Source organism: Balaenoptera musculus, chromosome 8, assembly GCF_009873245.2.
Source record: "Balaenoptera musculus isolate JJ_BM4_2016_0621 chromosome 8, mBalMus1.pri.v3, whole genome shotgun sequence".
Taxonomy (NCBI): Eukaryota; Metazoa; Chordata; class Mammalia; order Artiodactyla; family Balaenopteridae; genus Balaenoptera; species Balaenoptera musculus.
Window position 1 is genome coordinate 52,392,633 of NC_045792.1, and position 13,707 is coordinate 52,406,339.

Below are 13,707 nucleotides of genomic sequence, written 5' to 3' on the forward strand. Positions count from 1 at the left end.
TGCAGGCCAGACTCCTACATGTTCTGGCGAGCGTGCCACGCAGCCACCCTCAGGCCCTAGGGCGGCAGCAAGAACTCACCCCTGGGGCCCCTGGACAGGGGCAGTTAGGGCCTGCTCAGGCTGGGCCGTATAGACTATAAGAAGGCTGAAAATTTCCTCGTGAAATGCAGGGAATGGATGAAATAATAATAAAACCTCACCTGCGCTGCCCTCAATTAAACGCCAACTGCATGCTAGCGATATGCCAGGCACGCTTATCTTTGTATACCTCGTCATCTGCAGTATTCGGCAAATGTTATTTGAGTGCCTGCTTCCATGTGTCAGGTACTCTTCTAGACTCTGGGCACACGGGCAGAGAATACGACCTAAGATTTCTACCCTCATGAAACTAAATGGCATTAGGAAAAAGCACAATAAGCGTATTATATACATATATATATATACACACACACACACGTACGCCTGCACACATACATATACGCATATACATATGTGTGTGTGTGCATGTCTAGTGCTACGTGGAAATCTAAAGCAGTGCAGGGGGCCAGTGGGTGACTAGATAGAGTAGGGTGGGAGCTTTTATAGTTAGGGTGAGAAGGGAGGGACTGATCTGTGCAGGTATTTGGGGGCACGTGATTCAGGAAAATAGCAGCAAAGGCTTTATTCCTGTGATGCCACTGGAGGGATGAGAGCAGGGCAGTGGCATGAGCCAGATGATACTTCAGGAGAAGTACCATCTGGATCTCTAAGGAGAGTGAGTCTCCTGGTTTATGAACCATCAGAGAGACGGATTCACCTGCTTGAGGCCCCGGGGCATGATGGAACCAGACCGTGCTGACCCCGGGGCCTGTGTACCGCCCACTGTGTCACAGGACCTCCCATCAGGAGGCCATCTGTCTGGGGGCAGAAATGGGGCCACTCTGAGGGACTCCCCTGCAGGAACTCCTAGGCTCTGTGGGATGCCCCAGGGGTAGTGAACGCTATCAGAACCGCCTGCCACCCAGGCTGCTGGACCCAGACTGCTTCAGGATCCTCTCAAAGGAAAGGTCCCCACCACCGCGGCGGTACTCAGAGGCCTGGCTGCAAAACAGTGTTGCCTGTACCCAGGAGTGCCCACGAAATGGTGCTCTGAGATAGTACTTACAACCCCTCGCGTTGGTCTGTGAGGCCGGCCAGGGGCAAAGCCACAGGCTAGGCAGCGACCCAGGGTTACAGGCAGAGAGGGCCTGAGCTCTGGCGTCAGACAAACTCAGGCTGCCGTCAAGCTCTGACGCTTGTTTACTGTACAGTAGGACCTTAGGAGTGTTACTTCTCCGAGCCTTGCCGTGCCAGCCCGCAAAACAGAGATGATGGCAGAGACTTTGTAGGTTGTTGTGAAGAGGAAGATTTACACTGGATAATAGTTGCAGAGTTCTAGACAGTGAAAAGCATACGGTGGATGTAGGGTAGGTAGTTGCTATTATAGTTAGCATTAGTACTTCTGTAATCTTTGTTTAGCCCTTGAAAAGCTTCCAACGTTCCTCAGTTGGTCCTAGAGCAACCTGTGAGCTTAGTATTATTAGCCCCATTTTACAGATGAAAAAAGTAGTATAAGATTAGAAGAGGTTAAAGTGTTTACACAAAGTCACACGGCACGAAAGCGGCAGAAGAGGGACTTGAGTGTAGAGTTTCCGGTTCTCACGACCTGGTCAAAGTCAGAAGGATGGTCCCTGGCAGGGCTGGGCGTGAAAGGTAGCTTTCTGCAGTCAGTCTTTCCCTTGGGCACACACAGCAGGCTGCATGCACCACCGGCTTCTTCGAAATGATTCAAGGGAGGTGGCAGCAATCCTGAAATATCAGAAAACAGGATCCCATGCACTCATGTGTGAGTGACGCCACTTAGCAGGCACGGTTGAGACTAAAATAGCTAGTGTGTCTACCTTCCTTCTGGGTCCCGAAAATGCTGCACTGCCCTCAGTGCATGTGGAGGGACAAAAGAGCCCTCCCCCTCTGTCTCTGTGGGGTGCCATCCTCGCCAATCAGTCATCACCCAGGTCCCCGCACTGCCGAAGGACCCTGACATTCCAGTACCATCACAGCTTGGGGACTTGTGAGAAATGCAGATCCCCAGGCCCCCAGCACCTACTGACCCCGAATTTCTGGGGCTGGGTCTCAGCAAAGCACAGCTCTCCAGAGGATTCTGGTGCTTACCCAAGTTTGAAAACCACAGCTTTAGAAGCAAATGGCCCAAAATGCTTGTCTGTCTTTTTCCTTTGGACTAGCAAAGTACGCATCGCTGGCTGTTGTTAAAGCAGACGTAGGCAGGGTGAAGTAGAGGAGAAAGCACAGGCTTCGGAACCAGATAAACTTGGGCTCAAATTCCTGCTTTGAACCTTGCTAGCTGGTAGCCTTGGCTGGTCCTGGGGCCTCTCCACATCTCCATTTCCTCGTCTGTAAAACGGGGATGACACTGCCTTCCTTGCACTGCCTCTTTTGAAGACTTGAGATAAATGGATATAACATGCCTAGCTCAGCGCCGGAGCCATAGTCAGTCTTCACCAGTCAGATCTGTGATTTGATGCCCACAGCTGGCACACATACAGGTTTGTATGGGCAGTGCTCCCTCCAGATGCCCCGGGCCAGGCCGACCCCGGGCACTCGGGGCTTGCACACAGACCCATTGCCTGGAAACTGCATCCTGCTGCTCTCACGCACAGCTGCACCCGTCAGCCACTTTGTGTGTTTCTCTACTCTCCGCCTTCATTGATGCATGACTCATTGCTTCATTCATGTCTCCATGTGTGCATAGAAACCTAGGCAAGCAGCCATTCCTAGGGACATTGCAGGACAACCTCATTGAGATGGACATTCTCAGCGCCTCCCGCCATGATGGGTCTTACAGTGATGGGTAGGTGACATCCCCATGCTCCCCCTCTCTGTGTGTGCTCTCCCTGTGGCTCCTGCACTTGCACGCAGACTCTGAGACCTTTCCCTGGGATCTCCTGGGGGAAGTGAGGAGGCCATGTTGCATGCCCATCCCCAAGTCCATGTTCAACTTGCAAGAGTTTATCCTTGGAATACACTGTCCCCCAGCATATTAACAGCAGTCTTGTTAATATGACGCTCCTGGCATCTCACTGGCTGCCTCTGCCATTCTGAAAGCCATCTCATGTAGCAACTTTTATGCCGCACAGGCCCCGTGTTGTGTGTATGCTGGCCCTGAGTATGTATCCTGTGGCCTGAGTCATCTTGCACCCCAGCAGGGTACAAGATTCCTCTAAGTGTTACCTTTGACCCTAAGACTTCAGGGGCATGCAGTGCACCCCGTTTCCCAGGCTGTGTCCCAGTCTTCTCGTGGCCATGTTTAAAGCCAAGCTGTGGAGGATTTCCTGGCACTTAGTTTGGCCACAACCGTGTGCTTTGACCTTGCCATGTGGCCCTCAAGACTGTAGCCAGGCTGCAGTTGCCCATCTGTCCCCTCCCATGGCTTTTACCAGGGGCTTGGAAGGCAGCAGACTGGCTTTTGAGGAGAGTGCTTAGAAGGCATTTGCTGCCATTGGCTGTGTAACAGCCACTAGGGGACTCTTGACCATGGCAGAGCTTAGTGGTGGTTTCTTGGTTCCCACTCCTACCAAAACCTCCTTTAAAACGATTGGCATTTTATTCCTCCACCACGGTACAAAGGCAAAGGACGTATTGGAGGGAGACGGAAATTTTTCGGTTTCATAATCTCCAGGGGGCAGAACAGGATTTTAGACACTTTCCAAGTTACTGCAATAATTTTAGAAAACATCTAGTTTATTCCCCAAGAAACAGCATCCCAGCCCCATCCCTTCCCAGGAAAAGGATCTCAACACTCAGCCTTCTGTCCAGTTGGTAACACCTTCCGCCTTGGCTTGGGCGGGTTCCCCATGAGCAGGGCTGTCCCATCCGTGTTTCGTGGAAACGTGTCTTCGTGTGCCCTGTTTTGTGGTCTGGTACCTGATTCTCTGTTTTTCTGTCCCTCTGTCTCCTCCGTGGTGATTCTCTCTCTCTCTCTCTCCAGGCTCCTCTGCATGCTTCTTCTACTGCTGCCTGCATCCTCAGGTCAGTGTGGGCTCCTGGTGAGTTGTCAGCCCCTGACGCCCTCTGGCTTCTCTCCATCCACAGGCACTTCCTCTTCAAGCCGGGAGGCACCTCCCCGCTCTTCTGCACCACGTCGCCGGGGTACCCTCTGACGTCCAGCACCGTGTACTCACCTCCGCCCCGACCCCTGCCCCGTAGCACCTTCTCCCGACCGGCCTTCAACCTCAAGAAGCCCTCCAAGTACTGTAATTGGAAGTGCGCGGCCCTGAGCGCCATTGCCATCTCAGCCACGCTGGTCATCCTGCTGGCGTACTTTGTGGGTAAGCACCTCCCTCACCCCAGCTTCCCTTGGGTCCCCTTTGGCCCAGAGGGCAGTGACCGAGACACCTGTGGGCATGAAGGCACCCTGCCAGCACGGCAGTCAGAGCTTGCAGGGTGAGCCGCGCAGCCCTGGATCACTGGCCTGGCCTGCACCCGCCCCCCTCCCCGCGCCCAGACCATCAAGGTCAGCTCTCAGGGCCCTCTCCTGCTCCTGCACGTGTACCAGGAAGGAAGCCCTGCGTCGGCTCTCTCGTGTGGTGGAGGCCTGGCATCAGGCAAAAGCACTCACCAAGACTGGCTTTTGAGGTGGTCATCTGTGACATGAGCGTCATAGGTGGGAGTCACTAGAAATGAAATGACAAGTTGGGCGGCTGAACAGGAGGCTGGCCTCTCCTGTCGGTGCCACAGTGAGGAGCAGGAAGGAGGCAGGGTGCCCTGGGGTTGGAGGGAAACTGCCAGAGATCAGAGTGTGTGACCTCAAGCCAGGCGGCATGTCCGAAGGTGGTGGTCGGGCAGGGCCATCTCGGGGGAGCCAAGGTCGAGTGTCAGAAAGGGTCCCAGGGAGCAGTTAGAGCTGCCTGAGGGAGCGCAGAGACCCGGAGCTGCACCGACTGGCCTTCCTACCCGACCCCAGGGCACGTCCGTGATGTAAGCAACTCCTCTGGACCTGCTGCCTCGCTTGCGATGCCTCCCACTGTGCGCTCTTTTGACTGATTTGCAGCACAGTCTGGTTTCCTGCTTCAGACCCTGTGTTTGGTCTTTGGTCTGCTCCCAGGAAAGCTATTAATCTGAAGGGATCTGGGGATGTTGGGTAGAGTCTGCTGCCTCTGTGAAAATCAGCCTCTTAGTAAAGGCATCCAGCGGGGTTGGCTTAACCCTCTGTCCTTTCCAGCCTTCAAATTCTATAATTCTAAGATTTAAGGTAGGTCAGACCAGCTTGAGAAGGCCTCGAACCCACGCTAAGGCATTCTGAGATAATTCTATAAGCAAAGGGAACCTTTTAGTGTAAGCCCAATAAATAGAAATGGAACTAGCTGGCAGAAGCCAAAGGAAGACCGAGTGCCGCCCATTGTGAAAAAGAACTTAGCGACAAGCAAAGTCATTGTGGATGGAAAAGAACTGTCTTGAGCGGTCTGGCTCCCACTTGTTCGGGATGCGGAGAAGGGGTTCAAGCATGGTTGGGGGTTTGGGTGATGTAAGCTGTAAGGTTACTTCCCTTACAAGATCTTTGAATTAAATAAAAACAAGTAATCAGGAAAACAGTAGCCCTGCAAACAAGGAAGTCTCCTTAAACGTCTTGAGGTATAATAAGCCTCGTCTGGTATCCGGGATCTCTTTTCCCCCTGTGAAGATTGGCTTAGAGAATTTCACGACATCAGGGTCAGGTTGGCATACGTGTTTATCTATTCTTCTGTCTGATTGATTAGCTGTTGCCGCCTAGAAAGCTGTGTTGAGAAGGATCCCAAGGCTATATTCAGACTCGATGGAAAAGAGTCTCTGTGATTGATTACTCATGTCTGTTGTGGTCACAGGAGTGGAGAATATGGATGACATACCAGGTATTTGCCATCCCTGCCCTGGGTCATTGGGTAAAAGGAACAGCCGAACTGGGAAAGGTCAGCACCCACCCAGGCTCTGCAGGAATTTCATGATTGATGTAGATTGGGTTACTGGTGAGGGTTGTGGGGTTCCAAGCACTGTCACCTGGCATGGAAGTTTCTTTGCGGCACTCCCAACACTGTATCCCCACCAACCACTAGCACAGCCCTTGCTTTTGACTGACATTATTATATTTCATAGATGAGTAGACTTTTGGACAGGCAGTGTCACTGTTCATCAAGAGTCAAGTAGTTCACTACATATAGACATCAACTTGTTTTGTGTTGAAGTCAAGGTTTATACTATGTACTATGTAACCTAGTTCAGAAAGAAAGCATCAATCTTTATATGATTAAATAAGCTCTCTTCTGCTTTCCATCCCATGGGCTTCTTCATCTCCCATTTAGTAAGAATACACGGTCCATCATCAGCTATCTAAAGATAGGGGCTACTGTGGACGGTAGTGAGTTCCCTACCTAGGAAGGGTGCAAACGGTGCTTATGACCATGTAAGCAAGAAAAAGATTCATTCATTGACTGGGCATGTTCTCTGGAGGACCTTTACTTTTCCTTCCAACACTGATAGTCTCAGAATCTACGATTTTGTGAAGTTTCTTTTTCATTCAGCAAACAAAACAGGGTACCTTGAGTCAGGCACTGTGCTGAGTGCTAGGGCCAACAATATGTTCCCTACTCTTTTTTTTTTTTTTTTTTAAGTTTTTTTTTTTTTTAAGTTTTTTTTAAAATTTATTTTATTTTCGGCTGTATTGGGTCTTCGCAGCTGCGCGCGGGCTTTTCTCCCCGGTCACGGTGAGCAGGGGCCACTCTTCGTTGCAGTGCACGGGCCTCTCATCGTGGTGGCCTCCCCTGCTGTGGAGTACAGGCTCTAGGCATGCGGGCTTCAGTAGTTGTGGCACACGGGCTCAGTAGTTGTGGCTCACGGACTCAGCAGTTGTGGCTCGTGGGCTCTAGAGTGCAGGCGCAGTAGTTGTGGCACAACTACTACTATGGGCTTAGCTGCTCTGCAGCATATGGGATCTTCCCGGACCAGGGCTTGAACCCGTGTCCCCTGCATTTGCGGGCGGATTCTTAACCACTGTGCCACCAGGGAATCCCTGTTCCCTACTCTTGAGGTGTTCATAGCTTAGAAGCAGTGATTGATATGATATGATAACATAGCGGTGTTAGCAGTGGCTGAGGCGGCTCAGGGGCTATGGGAATACCCAGCCCCAGCCAGGAGGACTAGAGGAGGCTTCCTGTGAAAGGTGATGTTTTAGCTGACTCTTCAAGTCACAGCCAGAAGTAGACGTGAAGGAAAGGAATTTCAAACCAAGGGACATTTCAAAGTCTCAAAAGAGGATGATGCGATGGCAAAAGGGGTTTCTGTGTTTGAAGCCTCTGAGGGGTGTCGGGGACACGACTGGAGCTAATGCAGGAGAGTTTGGTCAGATTATGAAGATCACCGTGGAGGCCAAGTTAAGGACCTTATTGGATGGGCAACAGGGAGCCATTGAAGGGCTTTAAGCGGTGGCAGGACATAGTCAGATGTTTATCTCAGAAAGGTAAGGATGGAGGAAGAAAGAACAGGCCCTGTTGCATAAACAAGTCAAGAGAAGCTGAAGGCTTCAACTAAGAGGGTGACAGTGTAGGTGGGGGGTAGGGTAGATGTGAGGTCCATTTGGGAGAATTCGTCTCTGGAGTTAGGAGACGTCAGTCCACTGAGAATGTGTCCTTGCCAAGAATAAATGCGTCCTTCTGACAAAGCCCGATGTATATGGGAAACTTAAAACAGGAGTTTAGATTCTGTATCCAAGGACCAGGTCAGAGAGGCTAGCCTGGGGTCTTCCCTTTGTTACCTGGAGACTCAGCAAGGTGCTGGGGCAGAGCTCACATCGGCCTGAGAGCCTGGATTCCACTGCCAGCTCAGCCAGTGAGCAGCTTGGGCAACTCACTTCTCTCTCTGAGTTCTGATTTCTCATCTAGAAAACCGGCATGACCCAATCACCTCAGAAGGATGCTGATGAGTCTGGAGTAAGAGTAAGCTAATGCAGTGAATGCGCTGCAGGTGCGAGGTGAGTTCCTACCTGTCCTCAAGGGCTGGGTTGGCAGCCTTGTGCTTGCTCTCCTCCAGTTGCCGGGGCCAGGGATGAGCTCTTGTTGCTTGGCCATCATCACAGGCTGTGAGGACTAACTTGTAAGGAACTATCAATTATTGAAAATCAGATTAATTGTCTCTGTTGAGCACAACTATCCTTAACAAAGACTTTGCTAGCAGACCAACTCATCAACAGGCAAAAAGCACAGATATTTAATTAGATTTTTGATGAAAGATTGTGTTTAATTTCAAGGGTAATCAATTATTAATTACTGTAATGAGCAAGTCTGACTGGGTTTACTAATTAACTCATTTAAAAATTATGAATAACCTTTTCATTTGTAATTATTTTCTACATCCTGTCAAGTTCCAGATAAGAATTGCATCGCCTCACCAACAGAGAGGGAGTGGAAAACAGAGGGCGGGAAAGACTTGTTCTTTCTCTGGTGTCTGCTCAGGGCTGTCGTGTCTGGACAGAACTCTGACAGATCCACTTGACATTCAGTTTCTTGGTTGGAAAGTTTATTGGAAAACAAGCAACCAGTGGCCCTTCATTTGTAGAGACGTGTGCAGTTATTTTCATAGGAAGATAGAGAAATTGGAGTCAGCACTTACCACCCACAAAGGCTGCAGGACCCAGGGCCTTGCCTTTGGGCCGTCTCCTCGTCCCCTGGGGTGTTACGGGTTGCTCTGGCCTGGGCTGGGAATCTAGGGAGGACCCTCACTGAGCCTGGGAGATCTCTTCCGAGAGATGATGTGTATTTTTGCCTCTGAAGGACACCCATTCAGAGAGGCCGCCACTGGGGTGAGTGCCTTGCTTTAGGCACCCACTTTCTTTTTTTTTTTTTTTTTTTTTAAGGATATGTAAGATTTTTATATCAGAAATGAAAAGAAAAGGATGGAAGGAAAGGAATTTGCCTTCATGGGGGAAAAGTGACCAGTATTGGGTGTAGCTGGGCACTTTGATAGGAAATGCTATTTAATATGCTAACACATTTTTTTGGCCTAAAACCAAAACAATCTATGCCTTATACTTTCTTTTTTTTCACACACACACACACACACACACACACACACACACTGTATTTTATTTTTACAAGAGATAAATAGACTGACACCAAGCATTGTACATGGATGACCACAACAAAAGCAACAATGATTGCAATTACCAAACATGAAACACACTCATACTATGTCATAATATTGACATTCAGTCCAGTAATCCTCCACTGTAGGCACCCACTTTCCCTATGAAGGTTTTCAGGTCCTTTTAGTCTCTATTTGAATACCCTGCCTCTGCTTTTCCGAAGAAAAGAAATCTGTTTGCAGAACAAAATGGGGAGAGAATGATGTGAGGGGAAGGTTAGTTGTAAGTCAAACCATGAAACTTGTGCAGCCATGGCCATAATGCTTTATTTGATAGTATTTAATTGTTTTAAAAACACTTTCACCCAAAAAAGCAGTGTGGTTTAGAGTAGTAGAAATAACAGGGGTCACTTTTTATCATTAATAATCAGAGCAGTTTGCTTTGATTGTGCCCTGTCGACATGGCCCTGACTGTTCCAAGCACTTTGCTTGTGTTTTCTCATTGAAATCTCCCAGCAACTCTATGGGTTATTATCCCCAGTTTACAGATGAGGACATGGAGACCCGGTGAGCTTAAGTAACTCACCCACTGTCATACAGTAAATGGCAGGACTGTGCACTCAGCCTCTTGAGCTGATGCTTTTAATTTTTTTTTTTCTCTTTTGAGCTCACAGTCTTAAGCCTTATACTGTAACTTTCCCTCCTTGTATCTGGTATTCTAAATTTTTACTATGTACCTAGCATCGATCCAAGCCATTACTATACATGTATCATCTCTCTGAACACTCGTAACAGTTCTGTATTTCCTGGAAGAGGAAACTAAAGCTCCGAGAAGTTAACAACTTGCCAGGGTCACACAACGAGTGAATGACATAGGATTTCAAAGGCCATACTCTCAGCCACTACACTGTAGGTCAGATAATGGAGGATCAAAAGACCCCATTCAGGCCCTGGCTCCATCCCTTGCTGGCTGTGTAAACTTGAGCAAGTTGCTTAACTTCTCTGAACTTCAGTTTCCACTTTCCTTATGGCTCTTATAATGGATGTGGCTGGAATGATTAGGCCCATTTTACAGGCGAGGAAACTGAGGGTAGCATCGTGGTTGAGAGCATGGGTTCTGAAATAAGGCTGCCTGCTTTCAAATCTCAGCTCTGCTGCTTACATGCTTTGTGACCTTAGGCAAGTTTATTTAACCGCTCTCAGCCTCAGTTTACCCATCTGTAAAATGAGGATAATAATAGTGGCCGTTTCACAGGGTTTTGTGACGTTCCAGTAAGATAATTTGCATAAAGCGCCTATCCCATTGCCTGGCACAGAGTTGGCTCTCAGTAAAAGTTTGATACTATTGTGGTTATTAACAGTATTATTAGTACTATTAGCATCCCATGGAAAAGAGTAAGTCTTGAGTGAGAACTTGGGCCAGTGTTGTTTCATGGCAGTGCCTGCGGGCTTCCCAGCCTGCGTTAGTCACAAGGGCAACTGACAGAACAATCAGGGGGCCCTGTCAGAAAGCATTTGTAGGGATGTCTCACTGTTCCAGGGAAGCGGCTGCAAGGAGAATCATTACCCAAAAAACAACTCACGTCGTTTCTTTAACTAGGACAAAAAAGTTGACTTTTGCTTCACTGTCAGTTGCCTCTATCCAGAGAAAACTGACAGCTTCCCTCGTGTTCTGAATCCCTATGTAAAAAGCAGACACTGAGTACTGCAGAAGAGCGCGGAGTTGTATCTTGAGGACTCTTCAAGCACCTGTCTAGCCAGATAGGCCTTTGGAATAGGAGACCAAAAAGGCTTGTTAACAGTGCAAAAACCAGGAAGAGCTTTACATTTAAACAGAGACCCGAGAGTGCCTGGGAGCTATTTCTTTCATTGTCAGGTCCAGGTGCCCCCTGGAGGGTGGGGCCTCATCCTCTATGATTTCTCTAAGGCAGCACTGTGTTCTGATCAGAAGACAGGATTCAGTGGAAATCTCAGCTCTGCCACTCTCCACCTGTGTGACCCTTTTGAGCTTTGGTTTCCTTATCTGCAAAGCGGGAAGAAGAAGAATACTTCCTTCTTGAGGCTGTTGTACAGGTTAAAAGAGACGAAGTTGAAAAAACACAAGACACGTGACCAAGGAGGAGTCCCTTGCTGGTGGCCTTGGGAGATCATTGTCATGGACCTCAGTATCTCAGGCCAGGATGGCGTGGGAGTAAGTGATCCTCTTAGGTCCTTCCCCATCTGTAGAGCGATGCCCATAGGAAATTGAACCAGGACATTGAGGGTGGAGTCCCAAGTGTGGTCTGCAGCAGCCTCTGGGTAACTGCAGGGGAACTTTCCAACATGCTCCATAGCCATAAGGGACTCATTTTTTAAACTAGGTAACATTTTTCACCTCCACCAGCAGCTGATTGTGGACTGGAAAAAAAAATCAGAACCCTTGCTCGAAGTGGTATGAGTTTAATTTATAAGTGAGAATGTTGTGACGCTTAATTGCCTCTTCTCAAAAGGCAGCTTTCAGAGAGCATTGCTGGTTGGAATTATTGCAGTTCGTGGTCTGGAAGAGCCTGGGTCATCCAGCTCTTGAAGTCATCTGGGCAATGTTGACAGAGGTGGACTTGGGCACTCAATGTGACTTGCACAGACTTGTGCAGGCTCCCTCAAGATCCCTGACATGGACCATGCACACATGCACACGTGACTTCAGCACAGCAGCAATCCAGGCAGAAGGGATCTTAGGCTTCCCTCCTCTTTGGGAGTGTGGTCTTCTATCTCCTAATGTCTTATTCTCTGCTGCATACTCAGCCCCTGATACTCAGCCTGCCCCACGGTAGCCGTGCTCAGTAAGATGTGGTTGAATAAAACACCTTGCAAGACGGTAAAATCTGCCCAGGGTTTTCTAGGCAGAATAGTGTGGGCACAAGCATGGTGGCAGAAATGTGCATTTTATGTCCTGGGGTTCAGGTACAGGGGAAGTGGACATAAAATGAGTAGAGAAAGGATTAGAAATAGAGGCCAGGGTGATTGTACCCGCTGCTGCCCCGCAGTTATCCCCATCTGGTTCAGCTCATGCAATATCAGGATCTCAGATGCCATTTGCTTCCTAAGCCCAGGCCCGTTGCACTCTGGGCCTGGGTGTTATTAGTGAGCAATAAGGCTCATTTTCTCCCCTTTTTCTTCGACTTCACATCAGGCCCTTTGGACAGAAGCCATAGACTTAGCTTTATAGCCCAAAGAACGGGAAACGGAGATGATTGAACTTGATCTTTTAGGAGGAGAAAAAAGTGATAAAGATACAGGATCCTGTATTAAAGGCTTTCTCTCCAAGATTGATTCCTTCATGCTGCTCTGTGGGAATTGCTAATAGCAAGATATATATAGATTGTTCTCTTTATGACAGACCCCAGACAAATATCCTTCAGCCCCCCAAAAGGAGGACTTGAGGAGGCTAGCATGGCCCCCTGCAGTGGTCTGAAACGCCACCACGCGGAGGAGGGGGCAGACTTGCTCTGTGAGATTGCCGAGGGCAGAACAAGGCCCTCTGGCTGAAAATGATGGGAAGGCCGATTCCGGCTCTGGGAGAAGACTTCCCTCACAAGACAGCCGCCTGTCTGGAGTGGGCTGCTTGAGAGGGGTGTCTGCAGTGAGAGGGGCGACTCTTAAGTGCCCCAGCTCCACAGACCAGGGGGTCTTGTCCTCATCGTCCTTCTGCCATTCCTATCTGTGCCACCCATACGAGGACTTAATCTTCTTCGGATGAGTTTCTGAACCTGTAAAACAGGAGTAAACAAAAGGCTAGCTGAAATGATGAAGTCATTCAGCATGTTTCATCTCAGCATGAGAGAAGATTGTCCATCTTGCAGACCTCGTGCTCTCCCCACCCTCCGATCTCCTCCCATTGGTAACCGAACCCAGCCAAGAGCCAGAGCCCAAGCAGACCCATTGGTCCAGACCATATGGATCAGCCTCCCCGGGCACAGAGCAGGGTCGAGAAGGATGGGGTGGATCTGGAGGGCAAATGGATAGCATCAGTATCCCCACTCTTCTTAGTTCTTGTCCTAGCAGTGTTCAGGGCCCAAGACAAGGATTGAGACCCATACCACACTCAGGCGTGTCTCCCTCACCTGTACACCTACTCAGCCAGCAGGCCCCGACTGCTTGTATTTAAAAGCAGATTTATTGAGATATAATTTTCATACGGAAGTTTAACACTTTTCAGTTGTACCATTCTATGAATTCTGACAAACGGAGTTGTGTGACCATCACTACCATCAAAACACAGAACACTTCTATCACCCCAAAAGTTCCGTTTTTGTTTTTTTTTTAATTTTTTATTTATTTATTTATTTATTTATTTATGGCTGTGTTGGGTCTTCATTTCTGTGTGAGGGCTTTCTCCAGTTGTGGCGAGCGGGGGCCACTCTTCATCGCGGTGTGAGGGCCTCTCACTGTCGCGGCCTCTCTTGTTGCAGAGCACAGGCTCCAGACGCGCAGGCTCAGTAGTTGTGGCTCACGGGCCTCGTTGCTCCGAGGCATGTGGGATCTTCCCAGACCAGGGCTCGAACCCGTGTCCCCTGCATTGGC

The 13,707-nt window shown here is 49.2% G+C and overlaps 1 protein-coding gene across 5 annotated transcripts in view; it reads left to right on the plus strand.

Moving 5' to 3' along the window:
- Window positions 1–13,707, plus strand: part of TENM4 (teneurin transmembrane protein 4) — a 749,934-nt gene that overhangs the window by 517,895 nt on the left and 218,332 nt on the right. For all 5 annotated transcript variants that reach the window (XR_005020977.1, XM_036861484.1, XM_036861485.1 and 2 more), the window contains 2 exons: window positions 2,789–2,887; window positions 4,129–4,364. Coding sequence is in view for 4 of the 5 variants with exons in the window: in XM_036861484.1 (XP_036717379.1) it covers window positions 2,789–2,887; window positions 4,129–4,364 (335 nt within the window). In the remaining variant the exon portion in view is untranslated. The remainder of the gene's footprint in view (window positions 1–2,788; window positions 2,888–4,128; window positions 4,365–13,707) is intronic.